This window comes from Cydia strobilella, chromosome 20 (assembly GCF_947568885.1).
Source record: "Cydia strobilella chromosome 20, ilCydStro3.1, whole genome shotgun sequence".
Taxonomy (NCBI): Eukaryota; Metazoa; Arthropoda; class Insecta; order Lepidoptera; family Tortricidae; genus Cydia; species Cydia strobilella.
In genome coordinates this window covers 8,169,043-8,194,946 of record NC_086060.1, presented here as the reverse complement: position 1 = coordinate 8,194,946, position 25,904 = coordinate 8,169,043, and the positions used below count along the sequence as shown (strand labels likewise).

Sequence of the window (25,904 nt, the reverse complement as noted above, 5' to 3'; positions counted from 1 at the left end):
TTCAATTCAACTTATGTAACATTGATATGCCAAATAAATCAGCCGGTTTTTTTTTTGTTCAATTAAACATTTTTATTATTCAATTGTTACAAATTTAACGTCTGGACTTGCGCTTCTTTCTCCAGGCAAACCCTCAATGTTCGCCGCCACTGGCGTGCCGTCAGTCTCGTTCGAGGAGCTGGCGATGGAAGCAAGTGGTCTTTCTGCGGAGACCCTGAACCCGATGGAGATGCTGGCTGACTCCCGGGTTGATAGCATTGCCATCGTGCTGTATACTTCTGGAAGCACTGGAGTGCCTAAAGGTAAATGAAGAGACATTTTTATGCTTCCCAGGAATTTCATAAAAATGTATATAAAGAAACGTATCGTAACCATATTAATAATTATTCCAGGAGTCCGTCTTCCGTACTCCGCCATCTGCAACCGCCTGTGGTGGCAGTTCCACATGTTCCCGTTCACGGAAACAGAAGCCACCTGCGTCTGGAAGACCGCTCTGACATTCGTGGACTCGGTTTGTGAGATTTGGGGTCCGCTGCTGCATGGACGGTCTTTGCTGATCCTGTCGAGGGAGATGACTAGAGACCCGCAAAAGTTGGTGCGGGTTTTGGCTGAGAACCAGGTAAGAGTTTATCAGGAATTAGGCTCAGTTTATGAGATCTAAAGTGCATCTTCCTCAAAGTAAAGCAAGTCTTGCTAACAGCGTTTTACCTGAGAACCAATAATTTGCATGTAATTTTTTTTTTAATTTGTTGTGAGTGTGCACACTAATAATTATTGACGTTTGTACATGTACACTAAGCGAAACCATATCGGACGATTAGTATTTTTATCAGCGAGTGACAAATATGCATTTTATTCTCAACAACAATGTTGTTCAATATAACAGAGAACCAGAACATTTAAGCTAAGAATAATTGTTTTAAAGGGTTCGAAACGTCGGGATGTATTATAAATTCAATATAAGCGATATAATCCGTTTTCAGTTTTATTTAATGTTTAAATTATTTTTCAGATACAACGACTGGTCCTCGTCCCAACCCTCCTTCGCTCGATCCTCATGTACCTCTCCCTAAACCGCTCGGAACGCCCACTTCAGAACCTGAAACTCTGGGTCTGCTCCGGAGAAACCCTCAACAAGGAGCTGGCTGCCCAGTTCTTCCAGTATTTTGGAGACCACAGCGGTTATAAGTTGGCGAATTTCTATGGGAGCACTGAAGTTATGGGAGATGTGACGTATTACGTGTTGGAGAATACTGCGCAGTTGGATAATCATAATACCATCCCGATTGGTGAGTTTTAGAAATTCTTCATCATACCATACGACGCATGCATCAATATCGGAACAACAGTGTTTTAGAATTCGGACTAGCAATTAACTCAAGTTTGAGTATGGATAGTTTTGATTACCTTGGCGCTAGCCGTGATCGTCAACCTAATACCGTCTTTTTATCTAACCTAACCTATAGTTGTAATTAAATAATTTGTTTTTATTATAAATCTCTACGAAATCGGAAACTTTCCAACAAATAATTTGCATCTCCAGGTAATCCCCTGGACAACTGCGAAGTATACTTACTCGATGAGGAGATGCACCCAGCGCGCGAGTCCGAGGTCGGCGAGGTGTGGGTCGCTGGGGCCAACCTGGCGTGTGGATACGTGGGTGGACAGGCGCCTGACAAATTCTGCGATAACCCTCATGCAACAAGCGCAGGTATGAGGCATGGCACACTACGTCCTATTCGCACGTCGCTCTGAAGTTTGAGCGAGACAACACTATGCGCGTATTATAGCGACATCTCGCTCGCACGTGCAAATCGGACGCAGTGTGCCACTGCCATGGCCCTATGATTAAGGGTTCTTTTCTGGACAACTGCAAAATTTACCTTGTCGACGAGGAGATGCACCTCATGCACCCAGCCGCGCGAGTCTGAGCAAAAATACAAAAAGTTGCCAAGATTGGACCGGATCCTGGATTGGAAGTATATCGCGGTTATGAAAGGAAAACCTTTCTCAGATTCAACTACTTCCCTAAACTTTTTCACCATTGAGTTCTTAACTTTCCCTACAATTTATACCTAGTTTTCTCGGTAGTTAATCATTTAGAGTCAGCTAGGCTAAGCTAATCCTGCACCGTGTTTGATAACAACTTCTATGAAATTATGACGTTTAAAATAACACTTGCACAGACCACACTCTGTGCTATCAAACACAGAGCTGCAGTTAGCTTAGTCTGACTCTATCTATACCGTCAAACAAAATATTCATGCCTGCATTTTCAGACTACGGCCGCCTCTACCGCACCGGAGACTTCGGCATGCTGCAGAAGGGAGTGATTCTGTACGCTGGACGGATCGACTCTCAGATAAAGATCCGCGGGCATAGGGTGGATCTGCAGGAGGTGGAACGTGCTGTTGCCGCTGTCAACGGTGTAGAGAAAGGTGGGTCTTCTTTCTCGCTTTCGAGGGTCCCGAGATTTGATACCATACACGTATGTGTAGCTGTAGGTACTCCTGGCCAGTAGTTCCCATCAGAAATGTGAAACTTAAAAACTTGACTCGCCGATTTAAACCTATTGAGACTTCATATAATGAACTATATAGTTCATTATGAGATACAATCAATATCATTATTAAGAAATAAGAAATATTTCAATCAAATTCTTACACATACAAGGGACCTCAGATCCTACGATATTTAATGAATGAAAAACTTACTTCTATATTCCTAAATTGGTCCTTCATCGATATTTTATATCTTCCAGCCGTGGTCCTCTGCTACGGGCTAGCGACCGGCAACCCTGAGATCCTGTCTTTCGTCACCATCGAGCCAAATGCCAAGCTTGGTTCACATCACATCGAGGCTGCTCTGAAGAATGCCCTTACCTCCTACATGATACCTCAGGTACCATAACAGCTTAAGTATGATTTGACTTATGCAGGCCGCCGCTTTCAAATCAAAAGACTGGCTCAGGAAAGAAAGGGTTGAATTACTCCAGCGACAAGAGCAAAGATGTTAAGTTATGATGATGAGGCCTCCGCTTAGTCCAGGGACCGGCCCGCTATCCCTTATCGGGGTTTTATAAGGGTATTGCATAAGGCTTAACTCACCATACCCTTTGCCAGACGAAACCCTTTGTTTTGCTTTTAAAAACCCTTATATAAAGCTACCACATTTGAGTAATCGGTAGCCCAAATACCCTTACAAAACCCTTATCATCCGCTCACCAACACCTTGCATATTGCTTATAAGGGTTAGCCTTATAAAGGGCTTCCCTTTTAGCATATAAGCGTGCTAATTTAAGTCGTCTATCTTGTTCATAAAGCACACTTTACTTCGAATCCGAGCGATCGTCGGCGGCGACAGCGGCGTTCTTTGACTAGGCCAGGAACCGGACAACCCTTTCCGCGATAAAACCCTTTCAATGGGCGACACTTAAACACGGCTAACACATTGAAAGACTTTCCCTTTTGAACTGCAAGCCCATTCATACCCCTACCTTTGACTAATCCTTACCGAAAAGCTAACCCTAAAAGGCTAACCCTTAATAAGGGTTACCCTTATCTTTAAGCGCTTTTTATAAAGGTTTCCCTTTGCGTGAAAGAGACAGGATTAGTATATATCTACGGTAGTGTATGAAAAGGAAAGAAAATACGTGCCTAGTCAAAGAACGCCGCCGTCGCCGCCGACGATCGCTCGGATTCGAAGTAATGTGTGCTTTATGAACAAGGTAGACGACTTAAATTAGCACGCTTATATGCTAAAAGGGAAGCCCTTTATAAGGCTAACCCTTATAAGCAATATGCAAGGTGTTGGTGAGCGGATAATAAGGGTTTTGTAAGGGTATTTGGGCTACCGATTACTCTAATGTGGTAGCTTTATATAAGGGTTTTTAAAAGCAAAACAAAGGGTTTCGTCTGGCAAAGGGTATGGTGAGTTAAGCCTTATGCAATACCCTTATAAAACCCCGATAAGGGATAGCGGGCCGGTCCCTGGACTAGGCACGTATTTTCTTTCCTTTTCATACACTACCGTAGATATATACCTACTAATCCTGTCTCTTTCACGCAAAGGGAAACCTTTATTAAAAGCGCTTAAAGATAAGGGTAACCCTTATTAAGTGCTAGCCTTATTTTTGGTTAGCTTTTCGGTAAGGGTTAGTCAAAGGTAAGGGTATGAATGGGCTTGCAGCTCAAAAGGGAAAGTCTTTCAATGTGTTAGCCGTGTTTAAGTGTCGCCCATTGAAAGGGTTTTATCGCGGAAAGGGTTGTCCGGTCCCTGCCGCTTACAGGTCTGATAATCACAGGCTATTTGTCTTCTTAGAATAAAAGATAAATGCTGCGTTGACTTTCCTTTTAAACTCTCTAAGACTAATAATATTATCAGATTAGATACCTACAAATGGTATATGGTGGTGGTATAACTACTTGTATATACTAAATATCTCTATGCTCAATTTTCTGAAAAGCCATGGAATGTTGATTGTCATCAAATCTGTAGGTATAAGTAAAACTCAAAAATAATGTACGCTATTGCAGGTTATTATGATTGACACCATTCCACTGCTTGTAAACGGCAAAGTGGACAGACAAGCACTGCTGAAGATGTACGAGAATACTAATAACAACGGTAAGAAATTGGCGTATCCGTTTCTCTTTCTTATCCTTTTAATTAGTGAGTATAATATTCTTTTATTTTAATGATCTAAAAATTATACGCTTAATTAGACGCTCCGGTTGTGGAATGAATTATGCCGAGGTTTTCTGGAGGGGCTACAGTATGGGTTCTTCAAAAAAGGAGTGTTCAGGTTTATGAAGAGTCGGCAACGCGCATGTAACACCTGGAGTTGCAAGCGTCCATAGGCTACGGTGACCGTTTACAATAGATGTTTACACGTATGCCTGTTTTTTCACCTATGTGGTATAAAAAAAATATTTTCTTTATTTGGAGGGTCCAAATAAAGTCAAATTAGACACTATAAAAAAACTTACCAATGATATTTTCTTTCAGATGACTCAGAAATCCCGCTCGACATCGACTATTCCGGCGTCGACTCCGACAGCATGGATAAGGCCCGAGTCCTCTTCGAGACCGTTGGAGAGGTCCTCGGTCGCGCCGCCAGGGGAGCCCTAAATGTCAGAGCGGGCTTCTACGAACTAGGAGGGAACTCTCTAAACTCTATCTACACAATCACTAGGTTGAGGGATAAGGGGTATTATATCGGTAAGTTTGAAAGTTTAGGTACCGTTCTGTGGCAGCTTTTTAGCCACGCTTTACCAAGGGAACCTGGGGTCTTGGCGACTTAACCTTTGGTATGCTACTAATAGCAGATATGCTCCAAATATATTCAACTTAAACATGAATTGGGGGAGGCCTATGTCCAGCAGTGGAAGTCTATCGGCTGACATGATGATGATGATGATGAAACATGAATTTATCGTGATTGCTTTATAAATGGCAACTTTTTGACAGGAGCATCTGAAAGGCGACTTTTAACTCGGAGGGCCTTTTTGAGATTAGTCAAATTTCTGCATGATGTTTTCCTTTACGGAAAAGTGACTGGTAGTGTGCTGGTAGTTAATACATTTCTGAGGAACGCACTGGAACAAGAGCCGGGACTTGTTGGCCAAATGTCTTAGGTACTTACCTACCAGCACTGTCCTAGGTTACCAGCACTTTTTCACCGTTATTATCATCTTCTATTATTTCTATCCGATTTTTACTTCAAATGGGATTTCTAAAAGACAACACAGATAATCAAGTTTACTTGCTATTTCAGAAATCAGCGACTTCCTGGAGGCAGCCAACCTCGGAGAGGTGCTTTCGAAGCTGTCCACCAGCCCTGACTGCCAGGGCAACAACCAGCCGAAGTTCACAGCTGAACCGATGTGCGATGAACACAAAGACGATGTCATTGAGTAAGTCCATCCCAAGTTTTAAGTTACCATTTCTGCAACTTACCCCTATCACGGCTCGGTTTGCGGTGAACTACTTATACAAAAACCCACAAGAGCTGGTTTTAGATAGTGCGTTGTGTCGTGAGAATTTTAATTAAATCTTAATAGGCATAAATATTCCGTCTAAGCCTCGAAGCTTTATTTAGTGAAATGATATGTGGTGAATGTTTTCCTTCCTACACTTTGTTACTCTGTAAGTGATTACAGTAGCAGAGGTCCGGAACAGTCCGCATTAAGTATAAATAATACTGCCCTCGAGAATACCGTTAAATTTAATATCATATTTTGTTTCCAGGATGATAGTGACCTCGTTTTACGAGAAAGCCGAGCTGGAGCAGTTCCTCCGGCACGAGATTGAAACGCGCGACTACGCGCACTGCATCAGCGCGTGTTGGGCCGCGCTACTACAGGCACGACTTTCCGTTGTTCTCAGAGACGGTAATTTTTATTCTATTTTTAGTCGAATACAGAAAATGTTGTTTTATTCTGCGATTGAAAATAGATTCATAACAAAGAGTTGGTCCTAAAACACTGCCTTGAGGTACGCCAACATGAATTTATTTATTTTTTTGCGTTTGGTTTTGATATTTCTCTGAGTTCTAGTAACTCGGAAAACCAGCTCGAAGCAGTTCCCCGTGGTACAAAAAGTCCATCCGTCTTATCAATATGGGGTTGAAAATAGTGTCAAACGCTTTGGTAAAGTCATCTTAACTATTTTTATAATGCGAGAAGATAGGAATAGCTTCTTATTAATTTAACATTTTTAATTGAGTTACAACTTCTATAGTTCCGAACGGTGACTATCGAAACACTTTTACTAAGCTTGGTAACTGACCTTAACTTAAACGTTTGCTCCACAGACAGCGGAACTCCAGTGGCTGTGGCCTTAAACTTCGATGCTCGTGACGAGCCAGAAATCGAACTTACTGGCGGACTCGCCAAAATTATGGCTTTCCTGGAATTCGTCGAGGGTTCTGTCAGAGACACTATGCTCCCCGAAGGCAAAGGTAGGCATATTAAAACTACCTACGATTTCAAACTTTTGTTCACTGATTTAACGCATTTGATTGAAAATTTGGACATATACAAATTTTCAAGAAAAACCCAATATATCATGTCAGTTTTAAGCGTATCGATTAGTATAGATAGATCACATAAAGAACATCTAGAGAAACTCGGTAATAAATTATCGTCAGCTAATTTTGCTTTGTTAAAGTTAAAACCTCTAGTTAACATGGAAGCGCTGAAGATGGTATATTACGCATATGTTCAATCTCTGATAAATTACGCCGTAACAGTGCTTGCTTGCAATGCTTTTTACTCAGTATCGGAATTTCACTTGTTATTCAAAACTTTAGTTAGTATTTATATATTATTTACTGTATATTAAACACTAATTAGTTTCTTATTGACATACTATGTACTCGTAATGCTCATGTTACTTTATGGCAAATAAACTGAAACTGAAACTATATATGTGCTGCTCTACTTCATAACTATCCATTTAACAATCAATAACAAACAGTCCTAAGCAATACTGTAACATCAAAAACTGAAAACCTTACCTAAACAATTACCCGGGTTTTACTTACTCAAAAATCTCTCTTATCCAGGCGCTATCCTCCACTCCTTCATGATGGCAACGGCCGAACACCTGAACGCACGCGAGAATGTGGCCGCGATTCGCGCGCTCGAGCATGCTACCATGCGCGTGGCGCGCGAGAAACGGTTCCTCGGCGTGTTTACCACCAACACCAGCCCGCTTACACAGGTACAAACCATTAATACTTATACGTACTCTCGTTAGTTTGGTAGCTAGTAAATTCAATTTATATCCAGGCACCATCCTCCACTCTTATGATGGCGACGTCCGAGCATCTGTGGCGCAAGCGAGGGCGAAGCTTGAACTCACGATTTTTTTTAATTTACCAAGACAAGAAAATGGTTAATAGGTACTTGGAACTCTTACACTTATCGTCACTATAACAAGCTCCATTCTCCCTCAGCAACTGGGCACCGACGTCCTTGGTTTCCAAACCCTCCTCGACTACCAGATCAACCAATACGTGGACGAGAACGGCGCTCGCATCTTCGGAGAGGCCCCTGATGACATGAGGGCCATCGTGTGCTGGAAAACTGTTGAATGAGCTGAGACAATGTAGGCTTTATTTATAATGTATATACGATTGAGAATCCTTTAGCTTGTTAAGTTTATCTGCGAAAACACAACACACGTTGCAAATGAGCATTGTAAGTTAACTTCAAATATAGATTGTGCTGTTCTATAAGACCGTTAACTACATTAATTCTTCCGAGTCTTTCTAGCCTCCTAAGGCTCACGGTCCTGTCCTAGTTCGGTTTTCAAGCGAATCGAAATCAACGTTTTAGGTTCCTACGTTTTAGGTTCAAACTTCAGTAGCAAATTATGGATTTTACATTTGTATTGCTGGGCCGCAGGAGGTTAGTGGATGGCGCGATTTTGGACAGGATTTGATGTTGCCAACAGAAGCAACAGACAGATTCAGGAAGCATTAGTGCAAAAATGAAGATACGAGGAGACATATTAATCAGTCCAATGAAGAAATCATTTGGGTGTTCTGTTTAAGGGCCCGGCCCCACTGATGCGTTGCTTTGCGGAATACGTGGCGTCGCGTTGTTTCGCATATAGGTATTTTTATTTGACATGCCCATTAAAATGCTTTGCGACGACGACGACTCTCTTATATATAAGTTTATTGTTACTTTGATAAAGTTGGCACAGTTTTATCACATCTTCCTCGTACCAATAAGATGATTTAGAAGTTTGGAACTTGTACCGGACGCTACCAGTGAAAACAATAAGACAGAGGCTTTGAATCTGATAACCAGTTTAGTATTGTACTGATAAGGTTAGTTTTAAGACAACGAATTTAATTGGCTTGCCATTGGTATTTATAAAAACTATGTTCTGTCATTCCTACGTAAATTACACGAATCTCTGTGAAGCTAAATAGAATATATTTTGTAATAGATATGGATCTAATCAATAAACGGTCAGTTTCAAAAGAATAGTCATAAAGTAGACGCTTTTCGCACGGAGAACAGAAATAGTTATTTGTTATACAAGGGTGCAAAGTTGTATTTTACCCGCGAGTGTTTTAACACACGAGAAGTAAAATACATTTGCACCCGTGTGTAACACAAAACTTTTCCCCTCACTATAGCGAGGAAAGTGCAACATCCACAGGCGTTAGATCATCTTCATCAACTGGAATCACTAATTTTTTTACCATATTATAACAAAAAACTGGAAATTCTGTACTTTTACGTGAGAAGTTTTTAAGTAAAATTTTTGTTGACAATGTTGACATTTCTGACGTATGAAATGTCAATGATGCGTTTTGAAATTGCATCGACTTAACTTGTGCGTTCAGAATTATATTTAACATAATTATTAAAAAACAAACGTTTATTATGGAGTTTTAAGGTTTATGACTTAAAATCATTAAATACAGCTAAATCTGGTATTTTTTATTAAATTCTCAAACCATTTATTTAATAATAATTAATATCGAACGAACCATTATTATGAGCGTTTTACGTTTTGTTATCTGTCAAGCTACTTAAACACGCTCCATCCAAGGTCAAATTACTTTCCCCACTAGTGGATAAAATGCGTTTTTCCCCGCTTGTTTTAAAGGATAAAAGACGGCTTTCCGAGCTAGTGAGGGGATAAAACTGTTATGCGTGGTGGGGTGATAAAATTATAACATAAAGAAAACTAGTTTGACCGTGGTCCGTTCGTTCGTGGTTCGTGTACAAAACGAAGGTCTAGTTTCTCATACGGTTATACGCCCCACGTTGGGAACCAATTTTTTTTGGGGTCACACTCGTAATGTATGTAATGGGTCACACTCGTAATCGACCAAATCACAAATATCTTTCGTACATCGTTAAACGGCAAATGAAAAGAAAAAATGTATCGGGTTGACAGATGCTACGAAAAGTCACGTGACTATTTACGTACATTAGATAAGTTTCGATTAGCGATTTCTGTCAACGATTGACCTCCAGAGCTATAAACGCGAACTACTTCGTACATAATTCGTTTGTCTATTTGCCTGTATCCCTCTTGCATATTCGAGACAGAGGCAAATAGACGAAACTTCGACTTCGATGTTCGTGAAAGGCGTTTTTCAACCAAGTTTTTGAAATCTTACGCAGCATACTACGTAGGCGAACAACACGCGAACGCGAAGCGAAGCGATGCGGCGCGGGGTGAATAAATCCTTTTATACCCATATGTAGAAGTGTCCTACATGGGCGATCTCGTTGCGAACGCGAACGCCGTGGGCCCGCCGCGCCGCTTCGCGTTCGCGAGTTGTTCGCTTACGTAAGACGCAGCGTTACAGCTCTTGTTAATTATAATGTTGTATTACATAGTTTGTAATGTTTGTTTGTACCTATGTGTAAAATATTGTTATTTAAATCTAGCTAGATCTCTCATAGTTGAGCAGTGATAATAAATACGCTCAGGAACAATTAAATTGGTGTAATTTATCTATAAATTGTACCGGTTTATATTGTTGTTGACTATAGATATAAGCTACAGCCTAATTTGTACCTTATTGTTTTAATTTAATTTATTTAAGTGTTTAATTATTAAATTAAAATATAGAGATTATTGCCTTTTATTTTTCCAACTGCTGCCACATTTTAATCCCCAAAGCAAAAAGAGGGGTGTTACTCGTATATGTTTGATGCCAATGTCTGTCTGTCTGTCTGTGGCATCGTACCTGTCAAACGGATGGACCGATTTCGATGCGGTTTTGTTTACGTGAAAGCGAGTTTCCTTGAAGTGGTTCTTAGCTATGTTTGACAGAAATCGATCCAGCAGTTTCAATAGTGTGCTGACACTACATTATTTTAGAAAAGAGCTGTCTTTCCTAAAATAATGCAAGGCTTTTTTGACATAAAATGGATTTTTTTGGCATTTAGCGTTGTTTTTTTTATTTATTTTTTGATTTAATAGTTATATTAAATCGATTTTGTTTATACGAGTATTCCATACGGTTTATTAATGAGGCATAAAATAAGTGCTAAAATTAAAAACGTTTAATATAATTGACTATGTTTATTGCAAACATCACATTCAACTAGATATGAAAACCGTTATCATTAGGCATTTTAATAATAATATTATTATATTTAATTAAGACCAGATACTTCGACTAGATATGTAGTTTTCTAACATATTTAACGACTAGTAAAATTTTATAAATATTGATTAGGCATTCTCATTCAAAAAGTCCAATTAACTAAGTAGTTTCTTCTAATAATTAGTAACTTTCTAGTCCAACATTTATTAGGACATTGATCGCACTTAAACTATCGTGAGACATATTTCAAAATATTTATCAGTACGGTTAACATGTCGCCAAAAGCGACTAAAAATAATAGTGAGTAAAAACCGTACTGATAAATATTAGGACATTGATGTACGATTCCCACCTACCGGCTGGAGTCGGGCCGCGCCGGAGCGTATTTTCAATGTGCCTATACAATACGTATGGCAGAAGCGATGTAATCCGTCCGGAGCCGTCCGCATCCGCGAGCAGCCAAACGGCTTGCGGCCATACATATGTGAAATGCGCTCCGACTCCGCCCGTTCAGTGGGAATCGCTCTTAACAATATTTCAAAACCAAATAGATATGCCAACTTTATAAAATTTCTGCTATTATATCAAAACTTAAACTTTATGCTAGTATAAATTAATAAGTACCTAAGTACAATACGATTGAGTATAAGTACTGTAAATGCACCATCTATAATTTTAATAATTTGACTAAAGATCTAACTAAGTGTTAGACCGACAGAATTCATAGTTTGTTTACACATTCCAATAAACAAACATGTCAAAACAGGGCCCCAGCCAGTGGCGTAACTATATCATCTGGGGCCTGTGGCAAATTCCTTTAATGGGGGCCCCATTAAAACAATATTTCTGAGCTCGCGGCCACTTGGGCCGGGGCCCTCTTGGGTCGGGGGCCCGTGGCATTTTGCCAGCCCTGCCACCCTGTAGTTACACCACTGGCCCCAGCCTAACAAAACCAAGTTTTGACAGGCTCACCTCCGACCTGTCAAATCCCGTACTTACCCAAATCCGGTACATCAATGTCATCCAAATCCTTCATAGCGACATACCCGTCCGGTTTGATCAAGTTAAAACCGGTTCCATCTGGTTTTATCAAGTTAACCGGTTTAATAGGAACATAATCTTCTCCGTTATCGTTCAAATCAACGATAGGGTCTTTTGAATTTTCGAATAAAGAATTCGCGATGTTCGCTTCGTTGAGTAGTTTTAACGAATCTTCTAAAGCAAGATGGCGGTGTTCCGGTGTGTGACCGGAAGTGGAGGGGGTGTGGTCGGCGGCTGACTTCCGGTGGTGGAGAGAGTTGGTGGCCGAGCCGTAGGGGGGTGGTTGGGGACGATTGTAGTTGGCTGCTAGGTTGGTGGTGGATTTGGGGCTGTAGGGGCGCGGTAGGCTGTTGTTTGGACTGTGAAAAGGATTTATTTATTGAATTTGTGGATGTATAGTTAGAATTTTCAGATACAGACACGATACAGATGATGTTCAGGCTCGGTAACATATTGTATTAAACATTGGCAGTGTTTTTGACAATTTGTTCGAAAATGTTCGGCAATGACATTTGTCAAAATACGTTGTATTAACCTCGTAAGGCCCACCATACAACGTTTCCCTATTTTTAATTTGAATCTTGTTATATAGACTATTAGGCTGACTTTCGTTTGTTTTAGAAAACAATGAAACAAAAGAAATGCTACTTAATTCAGTTAGTGCAAGGTTCAAATTAGATTGAAACAGAGTGTACATTGTAATGCACATTGGGCCTTATGAGGTTAAAAGATGTACATTTATCTAAATATCTGCATATTGAATGATGATTAAATTGGTTTTTTGTCTAAAGTCTGCATCTTTATTATTAATTATTATCTAGTTCTATAGTGTCATAAATAAAAAAGATAATCAAAAAGGTCGAAGAAGGTTCCATATTCATACTAGTATTCTATGAGGATTGATGAGGATGCTAACAACCGGTGTAGCGGTTACGAGGAAATTAACAAATTACGATTTTTGACTTTGAAGCAGCCTGTATGTGTTAGTAGCTCCAGGTAATACCTACATACATGTATTACCCACACGCACACGCAGTGCATGTGCTATTTATACGTCAATAATTTCATAGAATAATTTAAAAAAAAACACGCACTGCGTGTGCTATCGAAATCGTTGCAGACTAATCTTGGCCTGACTCTAACACAGTCTTAAATATTATAAATTTATACGTGGCTTTAACATTTGTGACGTTTCAAGTAAAAGGTGGTATTGTACCATAAGGACGAAATTTGCTAGTATTTTTATACGAATAACCAGTCAGAGCGTCCTTATGGTAAGCGACAAAGCGGTACCTTTTGCTTGAAAACGACACATCTTTTTCTGGTCTTACCTGACTCCGGCGCTTTTAATGCTAGTGTTGTCGGCCTGTGTTTGCTCGGTGTTAGTGCCGTAACGACACAGCTCCACTCTACCGGCCTTGTGTGCTCTGTAATAGTACATTACGTTACAAGTGCGAAAAGTGGGAATTCGCAACGAGTGGCGATAAATTAAAACACGACCGAAGGCAGTGTTTTAGATCGACACGAGTTGCGAATTACATTTACGCACGTGTATTGTACAACGTTTTACTAATTTCAATATAATAATGGGTTCAGGATGTTAATGGGGCTGCCGCGACACTGCAGTGCCTCGGGTACCTATGTTTGCAGAAACGCGTACAGATGGGTTTCACGCGATTATACGTAAGCGAGTCGCATCCCTGGCGCAGCGTGTTCGTGGCAGTACCAATGGCATCCTGACCGTAGTGAGCAATAGGCTAGACTGTCCTTTTCAGAAGCACTGGATGGAGCTTCATGTTAGAGCGCCTACCCAGTCTAGGATGTAATTTTATGTTGTGTGTTTATTTTTTGTAATTGTTTTGTTTTGTTTTGTGTCCTATGTAATAACTAACCATAATTTAATTACCTATGTTACCTACATGTAAATATTAATTGTACCTACACTAACACACTATGGACCACGGTCTGCAATAAATATTTCAATTTCAATTTACAGTACATTATGACCCTGTAAATTGTAAACATACGCACGTATAGTTTAGTTTAGTTTAGTTTATTTATTTCATAATGATAAATTACAATTATACTCGTAGTGTTAGTTACTGCACTAGGGCGGTAAAGTAGCACTTACTGTAAAAACATTTAATAGTTGTAGTATAAACGTCCCTTAATGTCACCAAAAAAGGCACAAACTATACAAAGGTCGCAAATTGCGGGCATGTCTCTCTTTTACTCCAGTTAATGCGTAATGAGGGCTAACGCGTATGAATTCGCCGCTAGGGGCGCTAGTGTAGATGGTGGTCTTTTCCATAGTTCGAAATGTCAAATGTCACTTGTCACTTAAATTACTGACAGCTGTTCTTTAGTCTTTTGGACGACCATCAACAGAGGCGCCAACTGGTGAGCAAAAAAACGATAGCCCTCATTAGAGCGACAGAAAAAGATCGCAACAGGAGAGGAGAAAAACTGGTACAATTTTGCGTGCAACTTACACCATGGTTTCTTTTTTCTGATATCTCTTAATTAGTTTGGCGATTAATTATCTTCATATCGTCATGCTGTTGGTTAAGTTCCCAATGCATTAGTTACTAATTTGTAACTTAATAAAAAAATATAATATGTGAACCTATTTTTTGTGTTTTCTTGTGAGTAGCTTTGTGTTCCTATCAAGTAAACCGTTATACAAGAAAATTATTTATAACGCGTAACATACCTATGCAAAAATATACCTTATTCTTCGCCAGAGTAGCACTAAAATAGCCAAACATAAGCAGTATTTCTGCTACATTTTTTGCTCCACACATACAGTAGATTTTCAAAATTGCCGCTTCGCCAAAACAAGTGCTGCTATCTACCATTCTCGTACGTTTTCTTGTGCATAGCACGCTCCCTATATTGCATTAGATACAATTTGGCTTCACAACTGTTGGTCGCGAAATCTAGATGGTGCTAAAATCAATAGTGTTACGATGGATAAGTAAAACAAGTTATACTTATTTTTTTTTCGAGCAAAGCTATTTGTGTTATTTTATTAGTAAATTAAATATGTATGTGCGTGATTTATTGTTCTATTATTATTGAATGTGTTATTTAAAACCGTTGGTTATTGTTTAATTCATGAAATTCCAACCTTCTTCTTAGTCTGTAATCTGAACAGATATGGAAGATTGTTTCTAAAAAGTAGTCTGATTCGGGGTCTCGCCTGCAAAATCAAATTAAAAAACATAAAAAATACGTCTCATCCAAAAAAGAGCACAATCGGAGTATGTGACAAAAAATTACCAAATCCAAAGGCCCCTTTCTAATATACTTTTTCGTAAATAACTCGTAAACGGTGGTTTATAGCAAAAACTTCTTACCTATACATAAGTAATCTACATAAAATTCTCAAAATATATTAAAGGGGAAAAGTTAAATAAGCAATTCTATAGGTACATAATTTGTGGGGGTAAGTGCAGTGGGGGTAAGCATGCGGTGATAGGGTATGCAGACGACCTAGACTTGCTTGGTGGAACCGAACAAGATATCGCCGAGTCCGTTGCAGTCCTGGAAACCGATGCCAAAAAGGTGGGCCTAAGTATCAGCCATGAAACGCTATAAAAACGCGCTTGAAAAGAGAAGATCTTCATGTTGGAGATACATGCATATAAAGGGGTGGCCAAATTTAGATACTTAGGCTGCACTGTCACCGACACCAATACTCGGGTGGAGGAAATTGACATCCGGATTCAGAACGCCTTACGATGTAGTGCCGCCCTTCATAAAGTGTTAGTGTCCAAGCTCCTGAGTAAAAACACAAAACTGCGTATATGTAAGACGGTCATACGGCCGATACTCATGTAAGGATGCGAGACTTGGACGCTAACACTTAAAGAAGAAAACAAGCTCCTGGTGGCAGAGAGGAGAATACTTAAAAAGATCCTGGGCCCTGTGAGAAGAGAAGATGGCAGTTTAAGACTCCGAAAAAACGTCGAGATTGAAGATCTTGTGGCTGCACCCAACATTACAGGCGAGACAAAGCTCACCGTCTCCGCTGGTTCGGCCACGTTTTGAGAATGGAGGACGATCTCGGCGTTAAAAGGGCATACTTGGGACGCCAAGTGGGGCGGAGGCCGATCGGACGTCCTAGGTATCGCTGAGGCGATGCTTTTGGAGTAGACTTGAGCGATCTCCATGCCGATAACTGGCGGGAGATGGGACAGGATCGAGACGACTGGCGTACACTCGTGTCGGAGGCTAAGACTCATTTTGGGTCGCTGCGCCATTAAGTAAGTAACCGCTTGGCACAGTTGTCCCTTTGATCATACTTAGTTGATCTAATGCACTACCCAGTTTACCACGAGATTAACTCTTGTCTACCCCCCAAAAAAGGAAGAGAGAAAATGCGGTTTCGGCACTCCAGTTTGCGCTCTGTTTCTAGTACCTACTAATTAAGTAAAATAACTCACATAGCAGCATAATGGAAGCACACAGTAGCCGTCAGCGCAGCGATGGCCAACATAAGCAGTAACAGCGGCGCAGCCGCCGCAGCCGCGAGCTGCCTTGCGACCCCTCTTGTCGGCAAGGAGTCCCTCGCTGGTGCGGACCAGGTCGGAGCCCAGAGGGTACTCGAGGCTGTGTGTTTGCTGGAGGGGATTGGAGTTAGGTATTCGATGTGCTCGGTGGTGCGCGCGCGGTAAACTGTGTTATACTGGAAATATTATGAGCGATGTTAACTCAGAAATAACGTGAATAAAATGGACAATGGAGTGTAGAGAAAATTTTACAGTATTTTTCATCTTTGACGATCAGTAAAGATACTAAACTGATCGGCGATTGGCCCTAGTCACACCTGGAGGGCGATTTTTGAATTTCGTCTCACGTCCACTCGATTTCGTCACTCGAAAATCGGTGGAAAACGGTGAAATGCTAATTTTCGAAATACGAGCGATAGAAATTGGGAATCAAGTGGTCTTGACCACTCGTTTTCAATTCTATTAGTAGAATTTAAATGCCTAGTAGTTGAGATATTATTAAATGAAATACACGAAATGGCCAACTGATGGAAAACTTAGTTTGCCAGACAGTAGAAACAAACTAGTACGACAGAGATAGGAAATGGCTGGTGAATGTACGTTATTCTTCGTGTTTAGCGTTCTTATTTTACTTTAAACTCACCAGCTCGAAGCTGCACCAGTCCAGAGTTAATCCAGCATCTCTGAACAGTCTCTCTTGACTGGTCCTCTTGAATTCCCGGGGACAGCTAGGCAGTTTGGATAGGGGCCGTACTTCCTCTCGGAGGTCCTTCAGGCTGGTAGAAAAAGGTGCATTGCTGCCGAGCCGGATGACCAACCTGTAAAAAGATAGACATGATTTGTTATCGTTTAGGAATCATGAATTTATGGATTGATTTATGAGTAAAAACCGGGTTAGTCTATATAAATCAATATATGGTATAGGAAATTGAGTATTTCTGAACGCACCTACCGGGCCAATGCCGATAAGGAAAAACCAGCAAGGAATAATTAGGTTAAAAGTAGGTATCTTCAAATAACCTGGGAAACAATTTAATATTATTAAGAGGGGTCTTCTGAACCAAAAATATAAAATCGATCGAAACTATCAGGTAAGTCTCATACCTGCAGACCGATATGTAAATTAAAACCAATAAGTAAATTTATTTATAGTATTAGTTTATTTTTAGTATTATCATTTAATTTAGTTTGTAATATGTTTAAGTATTTTTAAGTTTTTATTTTCTTAACTGTAATTTTTTTTATGATGAATAGGCAGGCGTTTAACCACGAACGAATTTGGCGAATTTGTGTAAGTAAGTATGAAATTATTTCTCACCCTTCCCCGTCGCTCGGTTTCAGCGGCAATCGAGCGCCCAAATCAATGGCGGAAGCTAGGAATGTGGGGTACAAGTCGTGGTTACTCTCCGGCCATAATATACCGCGGAAGATATCCTTTAGACGAGTCATCCTGCACACATAAATTATAGTTGGTCAAGCAAATCTTGTCAGTAGAAAAGGCGCAAAATTCAAATTTTCTATGGGACGGTATACGATATCCCTTCGCGCCTACATTTTATAAATTTGCCGCCTTTTTCTACTGACAAGATTTGCTTGACCAGCTATAGTGTATTTTAGAAAAAAAAAATCGCAGTACCAGAGCTATTTAAGTTAATAAATACCTGTGTTCATCCAGCAAATCCTCTACATTCAAGTTGTCAATTTTGAGTTCCACCTCGTGTTTAGCCATCTTCTCCCTCCCATGAACGTTTAGAACTAGAAGCACTTTCCTCGTCTCATAATCCTGGCGATTAAGGCCTATGACTTCCAGCTAAAATTTATAAAAAAATAGAAGGGTCTGCAAGGCGGGTAAACAATTCCTTTGTGGCCTAACTGAGACCAAACCGCGAAAAACGAAATTTCTTTATCTGCGTCTCTATCGCTCAGATAACGAAATTTTGATTGTTTTAAAAATTAAAAAATAAATGCATAAAGTTGTTCGTTACAGAAATGGCAATTAGGCTGTCACAATGACGAAGAATTTAAAACATTTGACCGAATTAAAAATTATTGCAATAACAGTTGCTACATTTTATTTTCTGCATCAACAATTCGAATAATCCGAAAGGAATTTTAATATTTCTGTTCTGTTTACATTAGCCGACCTTGATACCAACATTGATCCAAAAATACCACAGACTATAATAAAGTAATAAACATACAGTGATCGGTGATTTGGTGCCCCTTGGTGGGGTTCCGAAAATAAAACCGGAGTGGTGTCGCCCGCTGTAGATGTAGCGGAGCCATGACGGGAGCTCCGGTTTGCCCATTAGAGCGGCGTGGAAGCGGTATTGTTGGTCGAATTCTAAAAAAAAAACCGGTAAACTTCAGTTCGTTTTTTTTTTTTTCTTTAGAAAGGGTTGCTTAGGTACCAACTTACAGGATAATAATTAATAATTTAACATTTTTGTACCATCGTCAACACAGTTAAATGCATAACCATTCGTAAGTCTTATTGCAACTAGAAAAGGTCTACCAATAATTAATGAAGTGTGTTTTACTGTTAGTATAATTCATCAGACAAAATACACTTATTCTATGAATAAAAAAACTGTTCCAAATAAACAACATTTAAAATGTAAGATAGGCATACTAACCTTGATAAGTCCAGTTAAATAAATTAGGGCTGATTGGTATCGCAAACATTTCAGTTTCGACCGCATTATGAACGTGACCGGTTGTTAAAACGGCCAACAACCCCAAAATTAGTGTCTGTGCCTTCATTGTACTAAAAAAAAGTTTAAAAAAATTCAAATTTCGAATTTGGATGAAGGACGAAGCGCGAACTAGTTTTTTTTAAATAAATGTTAAGCATTGGCACAGCTTTACCTATAATTCGCGCCATTCACGGCTGAATAAGCACGAACGCTGAAAAAAGCGCGACCCAATTCACGAGAATAGAAACAAGTAATCGATTTCCACTGCGCCGTTTACAGGAGTTGTACTGAAACAGTCATGTGCAGAACGAACGGGGAACAGGGAGGGATTCGGGCTTACTGTTTTTTGTTTTATTTTGGCTCTTCTCACTTCTGCAAGCTTACTGAGATATTATTTGGATAAACACAGGCACAACTTCGCCTGTTCTTTTTTTTTTATAATAGAGTATATTCAAATGTAGGCTCGGTTTAGCCTTACTTCACCGGGGTTACGAGTACGGAATCGATTTTCATTGCGCCGCTTGTAGGCGGGGTGCACTGAATTACGGGTACAATAGCATCGCACATGAGCAAAGGAGGGGACAGGGAGGGACTTCCGCGTATTGCTAATATATATTGTCTGTCCTGTTTCATCGAGATTTGCGCATATTCACATCGTCTCTTTATTTCTCGTAGGACCTAACCTACGACAGGTTAGGTCATTTGTAACATGATTATACTTGTATGAGGGTAGTCGGTAAATAGTGATCATTTACGAGGCCTGAAATTACCCTGAAACTTCTATCGGCTACTATCAATCAAATCGATGTAATTCTATACCATCATGGCCGTGAAATTTAAGAAAATATGGAATAAATCATTTATCAACGTCACGAAACTATTTATTGTCTTCCCAGTTTAACATCTTTTTATAATAATCACGTTAACGACAAAAATAAGCAAGTACGGCCCTGAAAACGGGGCGGTGACGTAAAAGACGAATTGACGTCATTGGTTAAAATCCTGACAAATCGAAATGGTTTCTGTTGCGTTCCGTTTCACTCTTCGTAGCATTCTTTCCTTAGAATAAATGTTTATTTTACCTGATTCTTACTGAACTGAATAACTAAAAACTATGTAGGGCAGCATACAATATAAACACACGTTATCGAATTTTTACACAATATATTTAACGGTTTTGTTGACAATAATCTAATGATCAATAAGATTTGACCGTACTATACAGTGTTACGTTCGTGCGGAAATGGGTGTAAAAAATGACATTCATTTCGTTCCATTCATTCGTTTACAAATGTCAGTATAGGCTAGGCGATTTTGCAATATTGTGAAGAAAAACGTTGTTTACGACTGAAAATAACAAATGTAACCATTAAAATGTTATCAGTTGTGTACGGAGTTAGGGCGTGTGCGCGCCAAAATACTGTGGCACCGAAATAACGCCGTTTGAAAGTGAAAAGGGCGTTTTACCTCCTCCTTTGAGGGAAATCTTATTCGCCCAAATTCTCTTTCGGGATCATGTTAAAGTTTAAAAAGATGGGATCGGATAAAGTGCCGCTTTTGCTGGTGACCGCCAACGTGGGATCTATCTTCGAGGACGTGAGTGTTTCAATATTTTAATTGATTTATTGTCCTAAGCGTTTAACGCCTACCTACCTGCTTTGATTAATTAGATTAAAATGGCCTAAATAGCCGTGGGATCGGTATTCCCATTTCGCAAATGAACGCTGATTAAAAGGATTCCTAACGAGTGATTTGTGTTCAAGAATAATTAAAGAAAGCATCACAAATTTATTTTCTATGATATTTCACCTTAATTTTATCTAATATACTTATAAGAAAATTTGCCCCTTTTTGGATACTTATTAGAAGTTATTTAGCATTTCATTCAGAGTGAAAGACTGTCTGATTGATTAATAAAAATATAAAAAAGAAATAACAGGCAACAGTCATTTGTATTGAGTAAATTTTATTACACTCATTAAAAATATTTACTCTTGATTGTTGTTATAATGTTTGCTCAGTAGATCATTACTAAGTATTTGATGCAGGTATACTTAATATACTAAATACATACTTTAATAAATGCATGGCTTGAAGTGCACAACACGGTGAACTCCATGTTTATGATAAATTATTTACAATTCTGTATGTTATTGATTTATAACCCAATTACATTAATTTATTTAAGTAATTTAAAAACAAATTGATGCATGCAAATTGCAACTATATAAAAATTGAATTGTATATCTAATTTAAGACAACCTTAAGAATCAGAGTTGATTTTTTTGGAGTTCATTGCACTCACTTAAGAGCATGCTCTGTGCACCAATGTTTCATGTCAAGTAGAGAGAAATTCCAGAGAATACCTATACAAAAATGTAGCACAGGCAGTCTGCCTTACATGTTTATCTTGTATTCCATTGCATACATTGTTGTTGTTTCCATTTATATCTAAATAATGTCTAAAATGGGTAATTTTTTTTCCCCTTACTAGCTCGGAAAGCCGTCTTTTGTCCTTTAAAACAAGCGGGGAAAAACGCATTTTATCCACTAGTGGGGAAAGTAATTTGACCTTGGATGGAGCATGTTTGTAGCTTGACAGAAACAATACGTAAAACGCTCATAATAATGGTTCGTTCGATATTAATTATCATTAAATAAATGGTTTGAGAATCTAATAAAAAATACCAGATTTAGCTTTATTTAATGATTTTAAGTCATAAACCTTAAAATTCCATAATAAACGTTTGTGTTTTAATAATTATGTTAAATATAATTCTGAACGCACAAGTTAGATCGATGCAATTTCAAAACGCATCATTGACATTTCATACGTCAGAAATGTCAACATTGTCAACAAACATTTTACTTAAAAACTTCTCACGTAAAAGTACAGAATTTCCAGAGTTTTTTGTTATAGTATCGTAAAAAAATGAGTGATTCCAGTTGATGAAGATGATCTAACGCCTGAGGATGTTGCACTTTCCTCGCTATAGTGAGGGGAAAAGTTTTGTGTTACACACGGGTGCAAATGTTTTTTACTTCTCGTGTGTTAAAACACTTGCCACGCTCAGGATTCTATTTTAGAACCCTTTCGCTTGCTCGTGTTTCAATTCCACACTCGCGGGTAAAATACAACTGCACCCTTGTATAACAAATAACTATTATGGCCAGTTCACCAAACCAACCTATAAATAAATTTCCTAAAATTTTATGTGATATTTATAGTTCTGAGATTATGTTAATGAGGCCATTAACTATAATTACTTATAATATTGAACTTTTTACACAACTTGGGGAACAAATAAATTATTCTTATTTATTTGACCGAGTGTAAGTGTCTCTGTTTCATCTTGGGCAAAAATACAATGTTGTAATTAAATATTCTATTCTATTCTATTCTACTTTTGTATGTCCGAATGTTCTCTACAGGTAGCAATTCTAAACCGATTCCCGTGAAACTTTCTGAGCAGGTTCAATGGTTAAATAGATTTTTTGTCTATGTTTTTTTTGGAAATATTTCAAAATGAAAAGCGAATTCAGTTTTAAGTTATACTCGCGAGGTTTACTGCTGACAGAGCTACTAAGTTTTAAATATCTTGTTTTGTGTTTTCAAGTAGTCACACTACTATATACTGAAATCTGAAGTCATATACTAAAGAATACGTGACTAAGCCCTCCAGTTGTGGAGGCCGGATTCAAACCAATATCTATACAGCTTAAGTGGCTGTCACCCTGGACCTCCAGCGTCACCTCGGTTAAATTCACCAGTTTGCTCAGTTAAATTGGCCGTTATAAAATGTTATGGAACATCGTGTGACAGGGGCAGTATGTTATTACTAATCTAATCCATGCTTTTTTTTTTTTTTTTTAATCTGGTTTTTATGGAGGCTTTGGACACTCTAGGTGAACATGTCAGCCTCATGGGTGCTATCATAGTTCCCTACTCAAGGGAGAGGTCAATAAAGTGGTAAACACTGATTGCTTTGTCCGATATAGGTTCTGCCAACCAACAATTGATCTGTCCATTGTGCATGGAGCCCAGACTACCAAAAATTCTTTTTCTCAAGTCCGAATTCCGGACGCATTCCAACAACACGTGAGACAAGTCATCAGTCTTCTGACAGTTTGCACACAGTGGTGACGATTTAACACCCATCATGCACAGAAATTTGTTTGTAGGGATGTGTCCGGACCGGACTCGGAAAGCTGAGACTAACACTTTTCTAGAGAGGTTAGCAGAATCAAACCAGGGTATCCACAAGGGTCTATCTTGAATTGTTCTGTACCATGCTGACATGCCAGACACCAGTGAAGCAGCCACTAACTAATTGGATTTGCCCGTTTATTGATTGGCCTTAATTGCCAGTTTTCGCCAGTGTTGACTCACTGATTTAATTAGTGACATCCTACATGAACATGATGGAGCTCCACGGATTATTAAATTTAATAGTACACTAAGGGCGTCCGCTAGCTGGCGCGGGTGCACGGAGAGGGCGCACGCACGCAGGTGCCTAGGTAAAATCCGTCGCACGTGTCCGCGCCTGTTAGAGTTGATCATACAATTTTTTTGCCAAAAATTCAGTTATTAAGGCCTTCCATTAAGATTAGAAAGGAAATAGTAACACTTGTATCCTTCCCTGCCTTACATATGGATGTCAAACTTGGGCCCTAACTGTCAAGGAGAGGAAAGCTCTCCAAGTCTGCCAAAATAGTATGGAAAGAAGCATGTTGAATATAAAACTTAGAGATAGAATAAAACTGGAGGACATTAGAAAGAGAACAAAAATAATCGACGTAAACCACACTATGAAAAAACTAAAATGGAAGTGGACCGGCCACATGCTCCGAGACAAAAGAGAAAAATGGTCAAAAGACATCACAACATGGTACCCAAGAGATGGAAAAAGGGATGATGGAAGACAAAAAATGAGATGGGAAGACGAGTTCAGGCAGGTGGCTGGAGCCTTCTGGAGAAGACAGGCTCTGGACAGGGACTCGTGGAGGAATATGGGAGAGGCCTATGCCAAGGGCAATCAGACAAGACGTCTGCGGAGAAAGGCTAGCAGTAAGTAAGTAAGCCATTAAGATTTAAGATACAAAACTTTCAGATGAGCTTATTTTATCTGTACTTAACTATATTATTTATATAGCCCTTGAATAGTGATTCATATCAAAATGAACCATTTTAATGCATACATTTACACATACGCACCCTAATGCAAAAATGAAGAAAATCTTTTTTGCGAAACTTTCGATCGATTTGACACTAATATTTTGTATTCGCAGGAAAATTAGAATAAACATATCACAAAGTCATAACAAGCTCCAAGGCTCTAAAGAAGAAGGTCTAATCATTGTTAAGACCTGAAATTGTCGACAGAATATCATAAAATATGTATACATAAAAAGAGAATTAAAATGGCACCTGTTTTCATACAGACGAAAAAGCATGGTATAAAAGTATTCAATATAATTTTGCCACTTTTACAAAGAGGTGTGTTTAGCATTTTTATAAGCGGAATTTAGTGACATTCTTGAATTTACAGAACAATTTAACTAGCCAAATAAAAATATTGGCGACAGGTGCAAATATAGAGCATAGTGCTCGCAAAGTTTTATATTGGTCTTGAAGGAAAATATCGCTCCTGCTCACATTACAAAATAAAATAATTGATAAATGTTGTAAATAAAGTCAAGAGTATAACGATAATTGATATATTAAAGTAAATAAACCAGAAATACCTACCAAAGTCATCATCAGTCCTTGTAAAAGAACTTTACGGGATAGGCCTTAATTCCGTTATAATATAACGATCCTTTTACGTAAATTGCTGAAAGTAGGTACCCTTAAGAAATACCAAAGAGGATATAATATTATAGAGCGGTATAGTAAATTTTGTAACTACAGTAAATTCACTGCCATCTATCGACACACTTTAAAACTAAAAATGAAGATTTATAAAAATACGATAAAATGTATTTAAATATGGATAAATGATTTTTTTTATTTGCATTAATTATTTTTATTATTTTGACCCATGTTCTTTCACTGATATGCGTTAAAATTGTAAAATAACAAACGAAACTGTCAACGGCCTCTATACGAGAGTAGGTCAAAGGTAGTAGCGACATCTAATCGAGAATCAAATTTTTGTCATTTTCGAGGCACGTTTTTTCCTTAGACTGTATCCATCTATTACGGAGTTATATCTATCTTTGGAAATACTTTACAAAGATCTTGTCTCAATCCAGAGAGGAAAATGAGGACTACGTTTGTATGTAGAAGCGGCCTTCCCCTTTCCTATAATGTCTTGTTTACAATGTGTGGTCTCGACTCCACACTAGGCAAAAGCCTGTATGCACATTTTATTGACAGGTTTTACTAAATGAAATAAAACTATGAAGACGGATTATATCGCGTATATATTGAACCGTTTATCCGTTTTCATAGTTTTATTTCATGAGTAACTATCACGGTAACCGAAGACAATATTAGGTTTTACTAAAATTATTTAGAACCTGGTACGCCGATCGGGTTCAAAGCAATTATCGTAGTAT

The 25,904-nt window shown here is 38.8% G+C and overlaps 3 protein-coding genes across 4 annotated transcripts in view; 2 read left to right on the top strand and 1 right to left on the bottom strand.

Annotated features, from left to right (window-relative positions):
- Nucleotides 1–10,606, top strand: part of LOC134750480 (beta-alanyl-bioamine nonribosomal peptide synthetase ebony) — a 50,230-nt gene extending 39,624 nt beyond the window's left edge. Inside the window, exons 5-17 of the mRNA XM_063685653.1 lie at nucleotides 126–302; nucleotides 393–619; nucleotides 1,013–1,289; nucleotides 1,544–1,711; nucleotides 2,280–2,438; nucleotides 2,762–2,901; nucleotides 4,536–4,626; nucleotides 5,008–5,220; nucleotides 5,777–5,915; nucleotides 6,250–6,392; nucleotides 6,815–6,961; nucleotides 7,568–7,725; nucleotides 7,961–10,606. Coding sequence (XP_063541723.1) covers nucleotides 126–302; nucleotides 393–619; nucleotides 1,013–1,289; nucleotides 1,544–1,711; nucleotides 2,280–2,438; nucleotides 2,762–2,901; nucleotides 4,536–4,626; nucleotides 5,008–5,220; nucleotides 5,777–5,915; nucleotides 6,250–6,392; nucleotides 6,815–6,961; nucleotides 7,568–7,725; nucleotides 7,961–8,101 — 2,180 coding nt within the window. The 3' untranslated portion in view covers nucleotides 8,102–10,606. The remainder of the gene's footprint in view (nucleotides 1–125; nucleotides 303–392; nucleotides 620–1,012; nucleotides 1,290–1,543; nucleotides 1,712–2,279; nucleotides 2,439–2,761; nucleotides 2,902–4,535; nucleotides 4,627–5,007; nucleotides 5,221–5,776; nucleotides 5,916–6,249; nucleotides 6,393–6,814; nucleotides 6,962–7,567; nucleotides 7,726–7,960) is intronic.
- Nucleotides 10,607–12,007: 1,401 nt separating this feature from the next.
- On the bottom strand, nucleotides 12,008–19,670 carry LOC134750499 (alpha-sarcoglycan). 2 transcript variants are annotated; one of them, XM_063685681.1, is made up of 10 exons: nucleotides 19,516–19,670; nucleotides 19,284–19,414; nucleotides 18,849–18,991; nucleotides 18,309–18,457; nucleotides 17,966–18,097; nucleotides 17,291–17,465; nucleotides 16,582–16,823; nucleotides 15,264–15,335; nucleotides 13,465–13,560; nucleotides 12,008–12,492 (listed from the first exon to the last, which is right to left on the bottom strand). In XM_063685681.1, exons 2-10 carry the CDS (start codon nucleotides 19,408–19,410, stop codon nucleotides 12,075–12,077), a joined length of 1,554 nt encoding a protein of 517 aa, XP_063541751.1. In that variant the 5' UTR covers nucleotides 19,411–19,414; nucleotides 19,516–19,670; the 3' UTR covers nucleotides 12,008–12,074. The 2 variants fall into 2 exon arrangements, with proteins under 2 accessions (XP_063541751.1, XP_063541753.1); XM_063685683.1 differs by lacking the exon at nucleotides 15,264–15,335 and having other exon boundaries at nucleotides 12,009–12,492.
- A 935-nt stretch (nucleotides 19,671–20,605) lies between these two features.
- LOC134750568 (uncharacterized) overlaps nucleotides 20,606–25,904 on the top strand; it is a 46,734-nt gene continuing 41,435 nt past the window's right edge. The window contains exon 1 of the mRNA XM_063685776.1: nucleotides 20,606–20,939. Within this exon, the coding sequence (XP_063541846.1) occupies nucleotides 20,859–20,939 (81 nt within the window). The 5' untranslated portion in view covers nucleotides 20,606–20,858. The remainder of the gene's footprint in view (nucleotides 20,940–25,904) is intronic.

Coding starts and splice junctions, on each gene's coding strand:
- LOC134750499 (XM_063685681.1), bottom strand. CDS start 19,410: ATGAAGGCACAGACACTAATTTTGGGGTTGTTGGCCGTTTTAACAACC. Junction 18,098..18,308: donor GATTTGCTGGATGAACACAG/GTATTTATTAAC, acceptor TTATGTGTGCAG/GATGACTCGTCTAAAGGATA. Junction 13,561..15,263: donor GATTACAGACTAAGAAGAAG/GTTGGAATTTCA, acceptor GTACTATTACAG/AGCACACAAGGCCGGTAGAG.